Source organism: Drosophila miranda, chromosome XR (assembly GCF_003369915.1).
Source record: "Drosophila miranda strain MSH22 chromosome XR, D.miranda_PacBio2.1, whole genome shotgun sequence".
NCBI lineage: Eukaryota > Metazoa > Arthropoda > Insecta > Diptera > Drosophilidae > Drosophila > Drosophila miranda.
Window position 1 is genome coordinate 22,923,697 of NC_046674.1, and position 20,627 is coordinate 22,944,323.

Here is a 20,627-nt window from a genome sequence, read left to right on the forward strand (position 1 = left end):
TTAAGTTAATTTCGATCGCTCAAACGAAACGGTTATTCGACTTGGGATTCGGTAAAGTCGCTGGTACAGCAGAAAAATACGAGCAGATAATAAACAAAGTGCATGTGCAGCAGTGCACTCGGTATTTGCTCGATTTTTACAATACTCGGCGTTTTTTTTTTTTTGGTTTTTGTTGTGCCAGTACTCTCGTTGGGTGCTGCGTTTAGAGCTTGGTATTACCTGAATTTTTGGGTTGGCTCTTTGGCGGCTGCGCGGCCTGAAGTTCTGTGCGCAGTCGTAGCACTCGGCACGATTTCATTTTCAATAAACGCGTTTGCTATTGGCACGCCGCGTGGGCGCCATGTGCATGTGCATGTCTATGCAGGTCCGCGTCCGTGTCGGTGCCGCCTCGTGTGTGCATTAGCTAATGTGTTTGTATTGCTAATTAAACAACAACCACAACCACACAGAAGCAGTAGCTGCAGCAGCGAGCATCAGCATCAGCGGCAGCAGAAGCACAAGCAAGACCAACTGCATCGCAAAAGCAAAAACAAAAGCAACAGCAAAAGCAAAAGCAGCAGCAACTAGAAACGATAACTCTGACAAAAGCGAAACAAAGTGCCAGATTGAGGCGATAACCGAAAACCATTTTTCATTCACAAATTGGATCAGCGCAACATCCAGAACAGGTGTTTGGCAGCAGGTTTCCCAATCAACTTCATTTCCCATGGTAAGTTTTCCCCTCGCTTAACGATATCTTGAGCCCGTAGTTGTTATCAGGTGTCCACTGTCCACTGTCCGCTGTCCACTATCCACTGACCACCGTGTCCATCCATCCGTCCGTCCGTCCGTCCGTCCGTCCACCGACCTATTAAGCACTTTTTTTTCCCTATTAGCGGCGATCAGCCTCGAACAGCTGAGACAATATTTATCAGCTATCGAGGCACTGGGCTTTCCAGGGGGAAAGCGATCAAAACAAAACTAGATCAATTACGCGCTACAATAGCGCCCTGATAAGCGCCGTAGCGCCCTCCCCAAGACATTCCAAAGGCGGCAGTCCGAGCAGGCTATAGAAAATGGTTGTTATAAATTAAGACCAAACTAAATTGAGTGGCAAAAGCGTTCACAAATCATTTCTGAACCATTTTCTTTACACTGCTGGAAGATAGATCTTTTCTGGGTGGAATAACAACGATCTAGATAGAATTACGTATATACTTTTTCTGAAGCAAAGCTTACGTACAAATATCGCACTTTTACTGCGAAAAACCAAAGTAATCGCAAGACAAATAAACAATTAATTATCGCCAACATCTGGAGTCGCCCCAGCAAGGTCCATGGCTTATCTGTGAATGCCTGAGATCTGTAAATCATAAAATATGTTCAGGCTTGCCAATTCCAGACGGGTTCCATTCCTATTCAATGCCCACCTCACACCCCAGAGGCTTAGAGCTAGAAGCCACATATTTCAGATCTTTGCCGATACAAATTCGATTCGCATTTTTTATAAGATTCGAGATCGAGACCGAGACCGAGAACAAGTGGGGCGGCTACCGCTACCTGCCTGGCCGATTCCGAGAAGTGCTTCTTATGCTCATGATATGCCCCAGCCCGGGTCCACCCCTCCGGGTCTCCGGGGCGAGAGAAATCTCCGCCAACTGCTCAGAGCGGCAGATCGAAGCGGCTTAATTCAAATTGATTTCGTTTTTCTTTTTGTTCTGACGTTTGTGCTTCTTTTTCTTTTGGTTCGTTTATTGGTTTTTTGGCAAACAATTTGAAGTGTCAATTTGTGTTTATAAAACTAAAATTATTTATCAAGCACAGGCCATCGCATGTGGGCAGCGCAAACAGTTAAAAGAAGAAATAATAAAAAGCAAGCGCACAGATCTCCCCCAGTCCCCGGTCCCCAATCCCCAGTCCCCGTACGCGTAGATATACATCTCGCTAGCACTGTTGGCTGTTGGCTGCAAAGTCAATTGCCAAATATGGCGGACTTGTTTGTGTGTGGTTTAATGTCACACTCATACACATACCTGCACACATACTCGTATCTATGCACCACTCATGGACGGTGGACGGTGGACGGTGGAGGATGGAGGATGGAGGGAGATAAGTGTAACTCTCTGCTTGTCAATAGCTGGGCATTGAAAAAGGAAATACAACTACTTGTTTCACCAAAAACGCGGAGAAATAGTCACCCAGCTCGCGCAGCCTTTCGTTTGTGTCTTTCCATAAATATTGAAATTTGCATGCGTCCAAATAAATTTATTTTCTAATTGTTATCTAAGCTGGACGCCCTACAAGGCGCTCGGCCCAATCATGGGATGAGTGCGCAGGGCCCAGACCCAGCGGAGATCACAACAAAAGAGCCGAAGCCGCGTCAGCCTTAGCTGGAAGCCCATTCTGACTAAGCGGGCAGAGCAGAGCCTCTGGCCGATATCCCACAACATCTTCAATAGAATGCACGTATGACTAAACCATTACGAATGAGGTTTCTTCGGGATTAGGCATCGAAACCCGTTCAAAACTCGGCACACAGTACGACTCACACGAATGGTCCTGAGACTACAGGCATCTCTGTGCCTCTTCCTGTACAAGCATGTGATCTGATTTCTACGTTTGTTAAATGCTCAACTCCATTCCGTAGGGCAAATGGAAGGCATTTCCACTTCCACCTTATGCAATGCTGCCTTTTTCAATCATTTGACGTCAACAAGCCAAATCGAGAATACTAATAAAGATCGCGGCTCCCTCGCGTAATACGCTGGCACAACCTACGACTGGAACGACAGCGTCTTAGCATTGGCGGGACAGCTGCTGCTGCTGTTGCCGAGCAGCCAACACCGATGCAGTGGCTCAACCTGGGCCAGCCGCTTATTTAATATGCAAATGAGCGCATAAAGCCAATTCATTGCAGGGAGCCAAAGGGAGCGTGGAGTCGAGAGCCGAGATATTTGTTAAACAATAAATAAATGGCAAAACGTATCTCTACTTGCTATCTGTGTGCGAGAATAATTACTATTCAGCAGCTGACGGGAGGATGCGCAGCCGCAGCCGCAGCCGTCAGTTTTTTGTTTTGTTTCTTGATTTCATATTCAGTTCTTTGGGCCAACCCACGCCCACGCCAGCACAAATGATTTGATGTGGAAATAGGCGATAATTATGCGAGCACAGCGCGGCGTATGAGTAATTTTTCGCTTGCAATTAGAAGCAGGCGCCGACGTCGACGTGCTGAAATGTTCAAATTGCAAGAATTAATCGCGAAGAAAAAACACAAACCTGCAGCGCAAAAAAGCAACCAACAGAACCGCAAAGAGCAACAACAAATGCGGCCAGCAAGCAGCAAGCAGCAAGAACAAACACAAATCAAGAAACGAAGGTTGGGCACGTGGGTCGAATCACTTGATACCCTAGACATCGCTATGCATACCCTACATGTGGCTACGAGGAGGGCAAACCGTGATGCCATCTACAAGAGTTATCATACGCTTTCTCTCAAACACAGTCAAAAATGATGATACTTGTACCTTCTCTACTTTGGGGTTCCCTATTGGAGCATTGCGTGGCAAACATCTGCTCGAAATCATAATGCCCTCCGCCACACGGGCATCAAACGAAAAACGACCAAGAAAAGAATCCAAGCAACTTGACAATTGCTGTGTGGGCGGCAGTATTGTTGCTATTGTGGGCCCACGTTTAAAATTAATAATAAAGTACACCGTACAACATCATCAGCCGCAACAACAACAGCAACAGCAACAACAACGAAAGAGTTGGGTATTGAAAAAGTGCTGGCAGAACCTGCGCCAAGAATTCGGATGGAGCTGGGAGCTGGGAGATGGAAGCTGGGAGCTGGGCGATGGGACCTGCTTCTACAGAACAAATACAACTTAAATATGTAATAACTTTTAAAGAGCATAAATTACGGGAGGAGGAGGCGGCAGCTGGGGGACAGAGGCGGAGGCGGCTACTCCGGTTAATGCGCTCATCAAATAGCCATAAATCAGCTCATTTAAATTTTCTGAAGCGCTCCAACTTCCAGGCGGACCGAGGCATCGGGGAGTCGTTGGGGGAGGTGCAGAGGGGCTGGGAGGCTGTAGGCCAGGAACCCTGCAGACCTTCTAGAAGCTCAGTTTTCGCCCAACCATTTGACACTCCAAATTTGGAAGAAGAAAAAGAAATCGCCACAAAGCGAAATTTGCGTGCCACTGTGAGGCAGTGGTGGCAGCGGTGCTCCCTATATGGAAGTTCTCTCGCCTGTCCGTTCAAAAGGAAATAAGAAATCAAAGTAAATGCCTAGTCGCCAGTCGTCGCCACTCGACTTCTTCTTAGTGCTGACCCATCCGAAAGGCAACCCACACAAGGCGCCCAAACACACATAAATTACCCGAACAAAGGCGGATAGGAAATAGCCAACAAAGTCCAAGTTGGCCAGAAGCAGCAGCCTCTGCCTCTATCTCTATCTCTGCCTCTGTCTCTGCCTCTGTCCATCTGCGATCGCAGTTGTTGTTATGTCCATTTAAGCCTTGCCAATTTTGGCAACTTGTCGACCACTCGGCGCTTCAGCCTCCGCCACAGCCTGACTCTGACTCTGACTCTGACTCTGAGGCTTGAGCGACGAGCGATGGATGGCAGACCGCCCATACCATTTGTTTCCCATATTAATTTATCATTTATAAACGATTATTGTTATATAAATTAAATTGCGCGCCCAAAACAAATTCAACTAATAATAGGAAGCGTTTTTCACGCTTCGAAACGCTAAGACATCGTTTGCCCCATCATTTGCCCCATCGCTGGGAACTGTGTAATTATTGACTTTGTCTGTATCTTGTGGGGCTTTGTGGAGAGCCGCCACAGAACAGATACGCGCAGATATGCTTGGGATATGGGCCGAGCAAACAGTTTTGCACTTCCGCCCCGCCCCCAATTAGCTGTGGAGCCCAACTTTCTAGCCATTAGCCGTTAGCCAGGCTTGCCAATTTCTAGGGCATCTTTGGCCATATTCGGCGGAGCCGTGGACTCGATTGCCTTGGCCCGCCTTGCGGGCAGCAGCAGGTGAAATTTCTCATACGCCCGCCTCGTCTTTTGCATAATTTATCCATAACCAAAGCCGATCTCGGAAATTTGCATTCTTCGCGGCCCCGCGACAGCGCAGATTCATAAAATAAAAAGACAAATAATGCGTCAACAAAGTGTCGAGCGAGCGAACACCGAAGGCACCGAAGGTTGAGCAAACAGCAATCGAGCGGGGAGACAGAAATTCATTATTAAATGTTATTACCTCCCCACCTACCTCCCCACCTCCCCACCTACCTCCCGCATAAGCAAACAAATCACATTAATGGAGAGCGAGAGAACTCGTCATGGAGCTGGTTGGTGGGAGACCCGGGACTCCGGGATTATCATTTGGGGAAGTGTTCAGATCAGCCCATGTTTAATCGTCAATTATCGGCTATTATTCGTGCTATTTGCTCCACTAGTTACATAACAGAACCCACCCAGTCCGCCCCCTGGCAGAACGATGGGCCATCTATTGAATGACCAATTAGCGAGGGTCTACCACAGCCACTACCCCTGGTACACCCTGCTATGCTCTGTGCCTGGAATGGCTAATTCTTAGGTTTTATTGTGCACAAACTGGTGGATATTTGGTATTCGCTTGATTCGCTGAAGAAGGAGTCGCCTCTGGCATGTCTGAGATCTCCTCTCAAGGTCGCCTGAGATTCTTGGAAGATCGCAGCTAACTCGACTTCCCCTGCATTTATTAAATTTTCGGTTAATTTATGAGCAGCAGCGGCAGCGGATTGAAAGCGGATTGAAAGCGGAAATTCTCAGCTAATCGGCGGCATAAGTTCGAGCAACTTGTTTACAGAGTAACCCCCTCTCTGCCGCCCTCCCTCTGAATCTCTAGTGCGGGGGATGGGAGTGCTGCGTCAAGTGCTGCCCTGGGGACCGGACCGATTTGTGGTGCTTTACGAGCAAAGTGTTTGCGACGGCGCCTTTGGGTTTTGTTTGTCTGATCTGCGGTCGCCGTTGCCGCTTTTGTTGCCGTTTCTGTTGCGGTTTCTGGGGCCGCCTCGAAATTCTATTAAGGCCCAAAATCTGTTATTGATTTGCATCTACGGGTATTCGCAGGCGAGCAGCTCTTGAGTTTGGCATTTGCGGGAACTCGTTTCACCTACATTGTTTTCGTTTCCGCAGCTGCGTGTGCGGCTGTAGTATCTGTGTATCTTTGTATCTTTGTATCTGTGGCTGCGGCTGTTCTGAGTGAATTTTTGCGTGCGCCACATGGCGGTAAACAGCCCATGGGTCCAAGGTACAGCTGCAGAGCCCCAATTTGAACTTTGGCCACCGACAGTGGGGCCAAAGCTCTGACAGATTTCCATTGGGCCCATCAAAAAGCCGCCGAACCCCATTACCGATCCATCGATCAAAGCGATTGTCGCCAAATGGGGCGTACCTTGGACCCTGAAGCTGCCCCTGCCTCTGTTTATGACCACAGGCCTCCCGCACACCCCACCCGCCCCCTGTAACGGGAATTACAATAATTTATGCGGCTGCCCTGATCGAGTTACAACAAATTGAAGCCATAACTCAAGCATACACACGGCCCATAAGGCTCTCTCGGCTCGGCAAAGTGCGTAAACTGTGTTTATGTCGCTGCTCGGCCATAAATCGCCGGGTGGCAGACAGACGAAGGCAGAATGGCAAAGCCAATGCCATTCCGTTCCGTGGCGAGAGGTGATCGTGCGTGCCTGGGATAACTCTTTCGAGGGGTTGGGGGGGGGCATGGAGAAAAAGCCTCTCCAAAGTCGGAATAAAAGAATTGTAGTGGAGTGTCTCCTGGGTTTCGACTCCCCAATGGCACTATAATGATGGACGATAGACGATGGAGTACCCGTGTGGAATTTATAGGTCACCATGCCCATTTACAGGCGGGGTGAAGCCACAGCTGACGCTTGTCCAGTTGCAATGCCCGGCACGTACGCGGATATCCGTGCCCAATCTCAATCCCAGTTCCCAGCTCCCATAGCCATGACCATATCGATAGTCTCCCCCAAAAGTAATTAAACACGCTGAATGGGCGTGCAATAGCTCTGGCTCTGGCTCTGGCTCTGTGCTCTTGGCATGGAGTGTGGGGGAAGACCCTAGCCCGAGGGCAACTCAGTTTAACGTTTAACGGCGCCTATCAGCGGAGCCATCGATCGTATGTGCTTTGTCAAATTGAAATTATGCACAGCTGATCCTCCAGACAGACAGACAGATGGAGAGAGAGAGAGATCTCTCGCTTATGTAATTGGAAATACGCCATTGGATCGGATTGGATGGGATTGGAGCAGAGTGCTGGGGGAAGGAGGCCAGGGAATTGGGAGCGCAGTCGTCAGACGTCAAGCGAATATGCTGACAATTGCAGACAGCTAATAACTTGGACGAGCACTGAGTACCGAGCACTGAGCACCGAGCGATGGGCGATGAGAAATAGCGAAATTGCTGATCGGTGATCGACGATCGTCTCTCCCGGAGACATGCAAACACTTCCTCGAGAGCCAAAGATCCCTGCTAGTCATGTAACAGCTTAAAAATAATTTGCTCAAATAAATCAAAGTCGTAAAATGCATGGAGCATGGAGCATGGATCGGCGGTGGCGACGATCGCTCTGCTGATGGGAGTTGAAGATCAGCGGGCCTCACCGCGCACCGCTCTCTGCCAATCGAACAAAATGTTGCAATGTTGTGGCTGAGGTTGCTATTGCTATCGCATAAAAGAATTTAATGAAATTTAATGAAAAGCTACACGATCGCAGACACGACTCCACACCGCCCGACCGCCCGACCGACCGCCCGGCCGATCATCCACAGTGCAGCGCACACAGTCCGGAGTCCGTTGCAGCCGTACTTTGTTGCAATTGCCTTTTGTCTGTGGCATGAATATGAATTTGTCTCTAGGACATTTTCGCAATTAATTGAATTATCGTCGGCGCTGCTGCTGTCGTCGTGAATGGCACATGCAGATCCAGAGATCGATCGACGGATCGGCACCGATCGACCGATGGAGCGGCAATCAAATTTGAGTGTCCGTGCAATCACTGAATCGGTGGCTCACTTGGCAGGTCGCTGCCTCGCCTTGCACCGCCTTGCACCGCGTGTTGTGGCATTTTGGTGGCAACCTGCAAGAATACGGCATTAGCATTGCTCACCATCGATCGATGGGGTGTGGCAGCCACACAGACAGCGAGAGAGAGAGTGGTGGGAGTAGAGGGCGACGCGACTGCGAATCACTTGCCACAACCACAATCCGCGCTAAGGCTAAAGCGACCCGACAAGCCATTAAAATCAGCCACGCTCCATTAGAGCCAGCGCCGACTGCGCTGTCAGCGTCATTTACGGCTAATTAAACAAATTACTGCATATCTGTGTGTCTGTGGGTCTGTGTGGAGCGCAGGTTGCAAGTGGAGCCAACGGCGAATCGAGTTGCGCATACGCCGTGTGGCCCATGCCACGAATCCCACAATGAAATCTTAATTGTAAGACAATAGCCATCCGGATAGCCACATTTACTATTTATAAATAGCCCAAAGCGAGCGAAACGCCGCGAAGACAATGCAAAAAGTAGAGGCAATGCTGCAGGGCATCGGATTACAACTTGGCTACAAGTTCACGAGGCAACAGCGTCAGAATCCATCGAGTCGAATCCCCGATGCACTCACGGCAGATGCACAGGAACAGGAGCCTAAATCGAAGCGAGGTCTCGTGTTGAATGCCACATTGGGCATGCCCGAGCTCTGTCTTCGGTCTGTGCCGCAACCCAACCCAACCCCAAAAGCCCAGCATTGACCAACTAATTCGCCAGTCACGTGGCGTGGCCTGTGCCACACAAGAAATGGGAGCAATCTGCGCTGGTTTTGTATTTATTATTGCGAGTGCGAGTGCGAGTACGAATACGAGTGCAATGTAGTTCAAGTTCGAGTTGGCGCTGCTGGGGACTTGGTTTGGGGGATTGTTGCGCAAGCGCATCGCAGCGTCTCTCCACCGAAAGGTAAAAGTAATGTTGATGCTGATGCCAGGAGGAGGGGCAGGGTTGGAGATCTCGGCTAATGCCTGGGCTGGCCTCTAATCTCCGTCCGAGTCCGTCCGCGTCCGTCTGCCTGTCAGACTAGCGCTTTTCACGCTTGTCACTGGATACCTTTTTTCCCCCGGGCCAGCGCTTAATTTATGCATTTTTTATGGGCTTTGTTTGGCTTTGTTGTTCTAACGAGAAACAAGTGCAGCGGCAGCGGCAGCGGCGGCGGCGGCAAATGTTGAACTTACATAAATGGCAACTGGTTGCCTAGTTAGTTACCAAAATGGGCTAGTATGTGCCTCGTAGTGTAGCTGTGACGACGACTGAACTCCCTCGATGACTCACAGAGGCTTTCGTAGGCGACCCAATGACAAACCGATTCTCAAACATATACCCGCCGAATCCCACAAGCTAAATATAGTCGCCAGATACAGCGCATCGATAAGCATGTATGATGTACAGATACAGATACAGATACAGATATAGATAGAGATAGAGATACAGGTACAAGCCATGCGGAAGTACGAGCACAAACAGAGCCAAGCAAATGTTTCCGAAGGACAAATATCTCTCAAACACCACGCAAAACTTGTGGCAAGAATCGCACCCACCAAAAGCTGCTCCCCAAAAAGCCAAGAAGCTGACTAATCACATAATCGTGGACACAGCCGAGAGTGGAGAGGAGCGGAGAGGAGGGAATGCTGAATGAAGTGAGGAAAACAATTCGCGCTCCATGCTGCAGGAGCCCACACACAGAAATCCAAAACTGAAAACAGAAAAGCAGAAAAACAAGAAAACTTGAAATGCGGCAACTGAAACCACAAGTCAATGTCAACGCGGTGGCAGCTTCAGAGCAGAGCAGAGCGGCAGCATCTGTGCAGCAACTGTGGCCAACTCTATTCAAATGATTCACTTCTATGTAGGTTTCCGAGCCACAATTCAGTCGCCATCGCCTCACTTCTTTTGTATGCTTTACGGCCATTGTCTGGGGTTTTGTGTCGATTTGAACTTTTGTATTTTGACAATTCAAAGTTAAGGTCAACAAGGGATTTGAAATGCTGCAGTGCCGTGCGGCGGCGGCGGCGGTGGCGGTGGCGGTGCATTGAACCTTTTGGCCAAAACCGATCTCAGCATAATTAGCGCTCATTGTGCGGCCCGTTTGTCGATTGGCCCTGAGTGTCGGCTCGCTTCGGAATCGGCATGCCAACAATTTTGGGGCACTCAAGTGGCCATTGACCGGTGTTCGCTGTTCGGTGTTCGCTGTTCGCTGTTCGGTGTGTGGCACCTGTAAATGTGGCCCATGTTCGGGCTGTCATAAGTGCAAGAGCCTGAACATATTTATGCACTTTACCAGAATTTCCAGCCAGCACCCAGCACCCAGCTGCATGTGAACCGAGCAGTCTCTAGAGCAATCCATGGCCGAGTGCGAGCCGCCGCCAATAAATAAAACTTTCGCTTTTCCATTGTGTAAATAAGCGTGAAAATCGCCCATTAGCGCCTCACATTTTATAGGCTTACCAACGCCCAGAGGCCCAGATTCCAAAAACAGACTTCAACCTGTTCGGGTTTCACACTTCAGAGCGGAGCTTGCGCAAAATGTGGCCCTAAAACAATAGAAACTCCTCCAATGGAGCGGCTTTTGACACATTCGATGGGATGGGTTTTCCATGGGGTTCGGCGACTGTCATTGCCAGTTGAGACCATTTAACCCGCACGAACGCCTGTGTGACCATTCATAAATTCTCATCAATGGCAAAACACACACAGAAATGGGGGAGTGGAGTTCCCCTCGGGTTCGGGTTGCCTGTCAAATGTCAACTAGCGCCACGCGGCGCCTCCAATGAGATCCAATAAAGCCAGAGTCACGGATAATCCCCTTTACGAAAATGTTTGGGCATCGAGCAGCGGGTTCCATCCGAAAAAGGGGCACCCAGAGTGCATTCTATTTATGGGGCAAGTATTTTTAGTTGCAGTTGCCTGAAAATACAGTAGGCACTGCCTATAGGAAGCTTGGGGCGCTTCCTTTCACCCATCTCTCGTCTATGCAGTGTTCACTGTACTCCAAGTGGACTTCCGCTTTGGTTTAGGGAATTTCCAACATTCCCCCTCATCTGCCACTCCACCGATCATAAGAATCTAGTTTGGAGACCACAGCCCAGAGACCGGCTTGGTCTGTGTGGTTTTCCTATGGAACGGCGGCGGCCACTGTGGTCATCATCGAAATGCAAAACCTACGCATTATTATACCTTTTTTTTTTCCTGTTTTCGGTCCGTGGGCTGCATTTTATTTGTTTTCGTAGTCAAACGTTCTTTGTACCATACGAAAATCCACCGAAATACACAGAAATATTCGTAAATCGTTAAACTTATTTGCTTTGTTGGTGCTCTTGAATTTGGCCGACGCCCACGAAAGGCGATGATGGCGATGAGGCTGTCCAGCCGGCCAGCTGGTCCCACCAGAGGCTGGCTTTGTGGCTTTGTGCCTTTCTGGCTGGCTAATTGACGAATCAAGTCAAGTAAGTGCAAATGAGGCGTACTCTGCCACGCCCTAATTGCTCAATTTGCACGGCCTGTGGCTGTCGCGACCTTCGGCAACCGAAAATGTGCATTGAAGTATCCTTAAAGCAAAGTTATTGCATTGCCAAGTGAACGCTTCTACTCGTGAATGGGATGAGTGTCGCGACGAATCGCCGCGAATCGAGTGCAATCGAACATGGAGCACTGATGTAAAGGCTATAAAGTGCATCCCAGCCTCAAGTACGCGACATCTCAGCCTGAGTTTTGTATTTTTAGCCGAGTGCGAGTGCCGCATGGAGCTGTAAAGATGTTTTTACCGATTTTAGAAGTCATAAGGTCAATGCTGAGCGCCAGTCAAGCTCCAGCCAAGCTCCAGCCAAGCTCCAACCAATCTCCAAGATCGTGTTTTGATTGGAAGTCGAAGTCGTTGTCGATGTCGTTGTCGATGTTGTTTCTGTGGATGTTGCTGGCGTCGCCGTCTGTTGTCAAGTGTTATGACTCGCCTGTCCGCCGTCCGCCCCCCTCCCCCCGACCGCCAGCCGTCTGGCTGCAACAAAGCCACTCTCTGTGCCCCATGCCCCACGAGTCGGTTCCCATGCCTCCCCAGACGGATTCACACAGCTTGTGGTGGCTGTTGTTGATAAGGCGGCTTATAAACAACTCAACAGCGAAGTGGAAATGGAAATGGGAATAGAAATGAAGTTTGTAGATTAAACAAGAATGAAGAGATCAAGATGACGTGGATAAATTATTGGATTAGCTCTGAGAGTGGCCCTCGCAGTGCTAATGCCCCCAATGATGGATCCAAGAGTCCCTTTCGCTGCCATGCCACACCAGCCGCCGCGTAATCTCGCTTTTATCAGTGGCATTTATTATTGAGTGCCAAACACTCAAGTCAATGGCTCTTTGTTGAATTTATTTGATATATTTTCGGCTGCTGTCTCCACATCTGAATGCAGCCATCAAAAGCCAATAAAAATTGATGAAAATTGTGCAGTCACAGCCGCAGATTAGGGCTGTGGACACACCCGCGCAGATCGCCGACAGAAAACCCAACAAGGTCTCAGTTTTGGGTAGTTTGTTACAGGTGGCACGACCTTGCCACAGATCTGCCAGCGCCGCGTGCTGCTGGTCTTCTCAAGCCTCCTCTTGGCCGTGTTGATTTTCGGAACTCGAGATGTTTGTTCACGTCTCCAAGGGAGTGGACTCTCTCGAAAGCTGGTCCTACCAGGCGGGAGGCGGGAGCCGGCCTAGCCCACAAATATTTTAGACAATGTATGCACTTTGCACAACATTTAATCACGTTTAGGCATTAGGCATTAGGCATACGCCCCGTGGGCCGTTGTTGAGAGACGCAAACATAATTTATACAACATTATTATAATGTCGCGAGACATTGAAAACTACAACAACAGCAACAGCGATCGAACATTGGGGCGACCACTGCTAGGGGGAGCTGGCGAGGGAGAGGGGTATGTTGAGGTTGAGGTTGAGGGTGAGACAAACATTGAAAAGTTTTGAAATTCGTGAATTATTACTTGCACTTTAACATGGCTTCGAGCGGGGAGGCGATGACGACGAAAATCTCTGTGTGTTGCCACAATAGCGGCGCGCCGTCGAGCAATTTGTGGGCATGTGGTTGACATTTTATAGATGACAACAACAAAAACAACAACAACAACGACAGCGAGTCGCCAATCCAATCCACCACCTGTCGGCTCCGTACCAAGTGGGTCTCCCATATGAGAAACCATTTGCGCCTGTCAACGCCCCGCTTTTGTTTGGGCTCCACTCCAAAATGAATGGGTTCCAGCCAGAGCCAGAGCAAGGGCCCATTCTCCCCCCGAATGCTGGCGGGTTCATTAACATTTCCCAGTCCCAATCCCAGTCCCTGTCCCCCCTCCCACGGCAGGCCTATGTATATCCCATTCCACCTTGGACCTATGTCTCAATTTGGGCTGATCTTTCGGGTAGTGCTGCTGTGTTTTGCCCGATGGACTGGCCGGCCCGCCTAATGGAACCAGTTTACCGATAAGCAATTAATTTATCGTCCTATCGCCATCGAGAGCCCCGCCGGCTGGCTCGGCCGTGGCGCGGGTGTTGTCCAGAGCGGATTCTACAGGGGCCCACAAGGCTGTGGCGGATGGGCCATCGAAGGGGCGTGATTGGCGTAGAAGATGTGACAGATTTCAAGCAACTTCCACTAGAAATGCTCGAGACTTACCCCAAAATCAGGATAGACCTATAGTTTTTCGCACAGTGTACCAATAGATTGACCTTCATTCAAATCCGAATACGAAAGCCAGGCACAGAACATGACACAGAAATGCAAATGGTTCTCTGTTTTTGATTGAGAACTTGTTTCTGTTCTGTTCTGTCCCGAAAGCATCCGCCAGCCGTCTCTCAGCTCCACTCCGGCACCCCGGCACTCCGGCACTTTGCGCGGAATTATCGGAAATATCATGCGAACAGACGACCGACAATATGGCATATCGCAAGGATGTCACATTCTGATGTCTCTCCATTAATTCGATGTCGGTTGATGTGATTTCATTAGCGCCGCATCGAAACGCTGCCTCACTCAGGGCTCTGCCTCTTACAAATCAGCGACCATATAGCTATACATATATCCACACAGCAACAGCAACAGCAACAATGGCAATAACATGAGCATTTAGCGCACACACAAATTATAATTTCAAATATCGCAAAGTGCCACTTCAGATCGGAGCTCTTGACAAAAATGTTGAGCATTTGATCGGCCTTTTTGTTGTATTTTAATGAAAATTTATATTTTAATATGCGAGAACCTAAACGACAGACTTTGTCGGCGACTTAGACACGGACTAATCGAAAGTATTGAGTGTTTTGAGTGTAAGCAAATTAACGAGATCATTTGCTGGCATTTGCTGGTAATTGAGATGCCGATGCCGATCTAGAAGGCGGAACCATAGCCAAAGGTTGCCTTTGATCGTGCCTCCATTGACCGTCGTTGGCAAATCCGAAAATCCAAGCAACTATGAAATCTGTGACGCCCCCCGGCCCCCGGGCACCGGGCACTGGGCCGTTGCCTAAGCCAAATCAATTTATGACACTTTTGGCCCGAGGGCCAAGGGAGCCGATCGTAAATTAATTAAAACTCTATGCAGGGGGCAGACCATTGAAGGGCTGGGCAATGCAATCAGAGCTGGGCTTTCATCATCTAACTCTGTTTTCCCCCTCCATTTGCCTCTTACAGATTCAGGGCACGAGGAGCGTTCGGCATGACGTGAACTGCTCAGATATTCCATGCAAGAACAGAACGAACCCTTTGCCACTAGTCGCCGCCCCCCCATCGAACCGATTCGATTGCCATTGAACAACGTCCGAGCGGGACGTGATCAGATCAGTGAAGAGTAGAGCAGAAAGAACCAACCTCCAACATGGACTCACGCATCGGCCTGGACTACATTGTCGAGAATCGTGACTACATTGCCAAGCTGGGCGCTGCCCTGGACACGCAGAATGCAACGGTCAAGAAGCAGGTCTTCGAGCTGCTCTCCGCGCTGTGCGCCTACAGCGCCGAGGGCTATGCGCGTGCCATCGAAACGCTGGAGTTTTACAAGGTAAGTGCACCCCGAAACACACAGGATTCCAGGGGATTCCACTCACCTCCACCCTTTCTACCCCTGCAGAATCTCAAGAAGCAACGGTACCGCTTCAAGATCGTCATCAACGAACTGGAGCTGGCGAGTGCCTCCACAGCGCCACCGCTAGACTACCAGGCCGCCCTGCTGGCCTTCATCAACTGTGTCATCATCTCCGCCGCCACCCTGCAGGATCGCATACGCATCCGCAACGAATTTATAGGTGAGTGCGATGCCCCTCGAGCCCCACAAACGACCCACGTCTCCGTCTTCGTCTTCGTCTTCGTCTTGGATTTCATTGAATCGAATTGATTAATGGGATCCAGTGGCCTTGACCGCCTGTGCCGTGTGTCACACAGTCCCAGCCCCACCAGCGACCCTCGGGGCAAGCCGTTGACTGCGGCTGGAGCCCCTCTGGTGGATAATGATGGAGTCGCAAATGCCAAAGCGCCTTTGTCTCTTGGCGCAATGGCGATTCGCGTAACCTTAGCACGTGCCGTCGATTCAGAGGCGCGTCTCTAAGCCAATAATTACACTCCGAAGTCGTTTGAATTGGATCTTCGAAAATCGGGCATTGTTCGGGTGATCATATATCGGTAGATAGATACCATCTACTATATATGTATCTACATATATGCTCCTCTATGCCTTTGGATTGAATAAACCGGGAAACGTGACACTTCGTTAGACGGCTTTCTGTTGGTTATTAATAGTCTATGGGGGACTATGGGCCTGCCCTCGTCGCTTCCAGAGAGTTTTAATATGCTTCGGACGTGCCACCACTGATTTGTCTCCGGTCCAGCCCATCTGTGCGTGGCAGCCAGAGCCGAAGGAGAGCACAATGCACAAATGTACTCGCACTCAAGATGCCTCCGACTGCTGACAAACAAGGGACTCATTTACATCCTGTCAGAGTCGCCCTGCTCTTGCTCTGGGCCCCTTGGCTGTTCAAAGTTCATGAACTGTCCCCCGCCCCCCAATACTTTGGCAGTCGTCAACCCGCCTCTGACTTTGATTGAGCGCGGTTGTGCGTGCGCAGTCGCTGTGCGCAGACGCAGCACCACCGAAACGTGGGGTGCTCTCGGGGCTGCACTGGCGGACGATGGCGGGCGGGGAACTGCCGTTTTATTGTTCTTAATTAAAATAAATTGAGCTGCGCTTTTTCAGCATTACAGGAATATAATAATAAAGCAGCGGAGTAGCAAGACAAATTCGAAATCTCAACGCGGCAGCCACAAAATGTAAGTCACGCACTCCACACCCCTTCCCTTCTGTTTGGGAGGCGACTCCACACCCACCACCGCGGCCCAGTTCGATTCCTGCAGAGGGGGGGCTCCGCGGCTCCGTCCGAATTCCTGAGCGACACATTTGACAAGCAACGGCCGCATTTTGTTTGGCAATGAAAATATGTATTCGGTTTCAAGGCTGTTGGCCCGACTCTGACTTTGTCTTCCACTCTGTGCCGATCTCTGTTCCCTCCTCATCTGCTGTGCTCTGCTGTGCTGTGCTGTGCTGTGTTTTATTTTTCTGTTTCCAGGAACGCCCCGCAAATATTTGCATTTTTCCTCAACTCGAATCTCTGGGGCCTGCTAATGCCACTTAAGTGCCCAATTATCGGAGTTCTATCTGTCGCTCTGACTGGGTCCGTATGCCCGATCCGATCTCCGGCCAGATAGCCATCATATCTGTATCTGTATCTGCTGTATGTCATCTGTCAGGCCACAGCCGCCGCCGGCAGTGGGGCTGGATTTATGCCCCATGATTTTCCACTTTGGCACGCAAAAGTTTTTCCCATAGCCAGAGCCATAAATTTGTGCTGCTCAGCGGTTTCTCATTCATGGGCAAAATAAAATTGAATTTCAATTGATTTATAAATCATCAACAGATTTACAATATTGAGTGAAATATTCAAATCGTTTGCGAGAATTGGTTTCTGGGGCTGTGCAGGCCTGGCGTGTTATTAAACAATTAATTGTGGTCTTTGGGGCGTGCCCCATTCCCTGGGCTGGCCATAGGGCATGGGCTCTCGATCAGAATCCCCAGCCATCTCGCAGTCTAGTGGAGATCTCCACGGGTACGGGTACTTTTACTCACACAGCCACTCGCACACGCATTTTAATTGTGCGCCTTTTATGGATTTCAATTTCAAACAAATAAAACGACAGCCAGCGAGATCGTAAAATGAAATTATGAACGTCAAGGCGCCAAATAAGGCGGCCCAAAGGAGGGGGTCCACAGAGAGAGAGAGAGGGAGAGGGTGGGGCAGCGAGGGGGAGCGGGGCCTGAGGGACATAGCGACACAGAAGCGACAACGACTTTCACGAGCTTTTCGTAATTAAATTTTTTATTGTTATTAGTATTATTTATTATTTGTATTTACAACATGCGACAGACACATAGACATATCTCCAAGTGTGTGCGTGTGTGTGTGTGTGTGTGTGCGAATAAATTGATTGGTGAGTGCGCAAATAAAAGCAAAAAGGCGAAAAAACGAGCTTGACCGGAAGTGGCCCGGGATACATTGGGCGGGCCTTGGCTGCCAATGGAAGACCTGATTCACGTAGAACAAAGCTTGCCTCTACCAAGTGGCAAATATAAGGCTTATATACTCGAATATATATGTAGAAGATATGAATACTCCTTCCAGAAGTAAGAAAGTTGCTTCCCTTCTTGGGATACAAAAAAATACCTACTTGAATGCCTTTAGTTTGGTGAATGGTGGTCTGAATGGGACTTCACTTTCTCAAACATTTCCACGAAAGCCCTTCTTATTGAGTGCCAAAACTGTAAACGATCTGTATAATGAGACACAAATGGAAATGGATAGCTCTTGAAATGAAATTTACCCACCCTTAACTGCTAGGCTGCTCTGGGAGAGAGATAGAGCGCACGCGTGTCAGCCGCGGGAAATTGTTTCCTTTATTCCAGCTACAATACTGATCCGATCTAAGGTCTTTATTTGTGACTCTGTTTAAGCGGTATTCTTTCAGCTTAATGATTATAATTTAAGAGATAAAACAGTGTATCTTGAAGAAGGTATGAGAAAGTGATGGAGGAGAAGAGAAACATTATATATATACTTCGTATTATTATATTATACTATAGTATACTATATTTTCCTGATTAACGAATTGAAAAAAGGTGTAAATTGGGATTTTGAATCCCAATCCACGGGAAGTAATCTTCTCCCAGATGCCCAAACCTTAAACCCTTAAAAACTTCTAAATGTATGACAATTTCATTATTTTGTATCTTCTCGATTGACCCATTTCTGTTTTTTTCGGCTTTGCAGGTCTCAAAGTATTGCCGCTGCTCAACAACCTAAGGTGAGTGCTGAAGTGCAGAGATCATGAGGACGAGACATTGTGAGACACCCACAGGTGTCGCAGGGACGTCATTGGTATTCAGACTGGAGAGTGATGGGAAGACCCCTTCCCCGAGCTGGGTGAAACCCTGAAACACTCCCACAACACATACTCCACTCCACGCGGACAGTGACAAGCACCAGTCAAACGATTACGAGTATCACAAACAGTTTAACGATCGGCGTTTGCTTTTATGCCTTTCTGTTTCTGTTTTTGTCGAATCGGACGCACATTTCGATTTGCATGCGACGATCATCCCACAAGACAAGATCAAGGTACAAGCGAGCATTCGCCCATTTTCACATGGCTATGCGAAAGCCCTCTACAGCGGTGGAGCAGTGGAGGACTGGAGCCGCGGAGGTGGTTCACTAATGACCGATGAAGACCCGCCTCGGACGCTTGTCAAACATCCATCAGCCATGGCGAAGATTGGCAGTCGGACAAGCGAGGATGATGATCAGTGGTGGATCGGTGGATCGGCGGATCGGCTGGTCTTATGCAAATAATTTGCGCTGCTTTCGAGTCTGTCCAACCAATTAATTCAATATTTAATTAGTCAACAATAAATCAATTAGTTAGCTGCTGCTCTGCCTCTGCCTCGGCCTCTGCCGCCCCGGCACCCTTCGCAAACGGGTTTATTTATGGGTGTCTCTGGTTGACAAATTTGTAGCTTGGCTTGGTCAGGGGGTGGGGGGTAAGTTGGGGGGAGGGAAACTCACAAATTCAATTAAGTTTCTCAAATGCGAGTAGTAGTAGTTCTGGCCCAAAACTGAGCTAACAAGAGCCGGCGGAGCCCCCCTTCCGGAGCTCCACCCCGTGGACCACATCTGCAGATTCCTTCGCTTGTCAGTCAGTCGCGAGCAGTCGACTAATTGATTGTCTTGTGGGGCACTGGCGAAGGGGGGGGCTTGGGGGCACGGGCACGGGCACTCTTTCACTCTTCGAGTGGATGAGGACCATTTGTATTGTGTGCCGCCTCCGGCTCCTATTGTTCGCCCATAAATGAAATGCGTAGTTTCTCGCGCTTTTTAATTTATTTCAAATTTCAGTTTTCAAATCGCTTTAAACGTTCCCATTGAGCCGAGAAGCGCTTTGATTTGGGGCCGTCCCTCTCAAGGGGGGGGATGGGTGTGATGCCTCCATAAATAAACATAATTCTCGTTTATTTCGGGCCCTGGAAATTCATTGGCGTCTTGTCTTTGCGTAGCTTGGAAGCTGCCCAGATGCTCTAAGCGGCTTTTAATTGTTCTCCCCATAAAGAGTGGCTCTAATCGAGTCGAAGTCCGAAAAGGAGCTTAGCAAAACGAGAATGCTCGTACTCTTTCGTATTGGGTTACCGTCAAAATAGACCAAATTCGGGATTTCTGCTAAAAATAAACTCCCAACATATCCAATTTCTCTTGGCCGTATGCTACAGGGTTCTATGGAGCCACTTCAGAGCCAGTCGGTCCTTGGCTTGGCCCTAATCCGACTTTGAAACAGAGTTTCCAAGATTTCCCACCGCTTCCGAGCGGAACACTTTCGGTTCTTGGCTCTCTCTGCTGCTTGCAGGGTGCATTGAGGCTTCCGGTGTGAGTTTTGTAATTTGGCAGCCCAATTTCCTCAATCCCCAGACCACAGCCGGCCCCCGCCGCAGAGCCCCGAGCGCCCCGAGCGCCCGAGTCGGTGAAAACTTCCGTGACTGCCCAAAATAGAAATCGCAGCAAAAACAAATAGAGAGCAGCGTGCACGTGCCCGTGCCCGTGCACCCGAGGGGCTGGATGTTGACGAAGTTGCTCGTCAAAATAAAGAGTCGCCTCTGCCCTTCCACGCGCCACTGGGAACTCCTGCGCGCGCAGCACGTGGCCGCGGCAAGAACAACATTCGGCAGAGTCGGATACAGAGACGGAGACGGAGCCGGGGCGGGCAGCGGGAGCGGCTGCTAGGATTCGGTTGCGCTCTCTGTGTCGTTCCAGTCGTGCCAGGCAGTCGCGCGGTCCTGCCTCGTCCTCGTCCTCGTCATTGCCTTTCAGGCTTTTCTCCCGTTCAAACTGCAAAATCATTTCGAAAAGCAATTAAAAGTGCCAGTCAATTTATG

At 49.4% G+C, this 20,627-nt stretch overlaps 1 protein-coding gene across 1 annotated transcript in view; it reads left to right on the plus strand.

Annotated features, from left to right (window-relative positions):
• The window catches only part of LOC108152794 (FH2 domain-containing protein 1), a 27,393-nt gene continuing 6,766 nt past the window's right edge, over positions 1 to 20,627 (plus strand). Inside the window, exons 1-4 of the mRNA XM_017282376.2 lie at positions 1 to 709; positions 14,798 to 15,164; positions 15,234 to 15,408; positions 18,478 to 18,511. Coding sequence (XP_017137865.1) covers positions 14,982 to 15,164; positions 15,234 to 15,408; positions 18,478 to 18,511 — 392 coding nt within the window. The 5' untranslated portion in view covers positions 1 to 709; positions 14,798 to 14,981. The remainder of the gene's footprint in view (positions 710 to 14,797; positions 15,165 to 15,233; positions 15,409 to 18,477; positions 18,512 to 20,627) is intronic.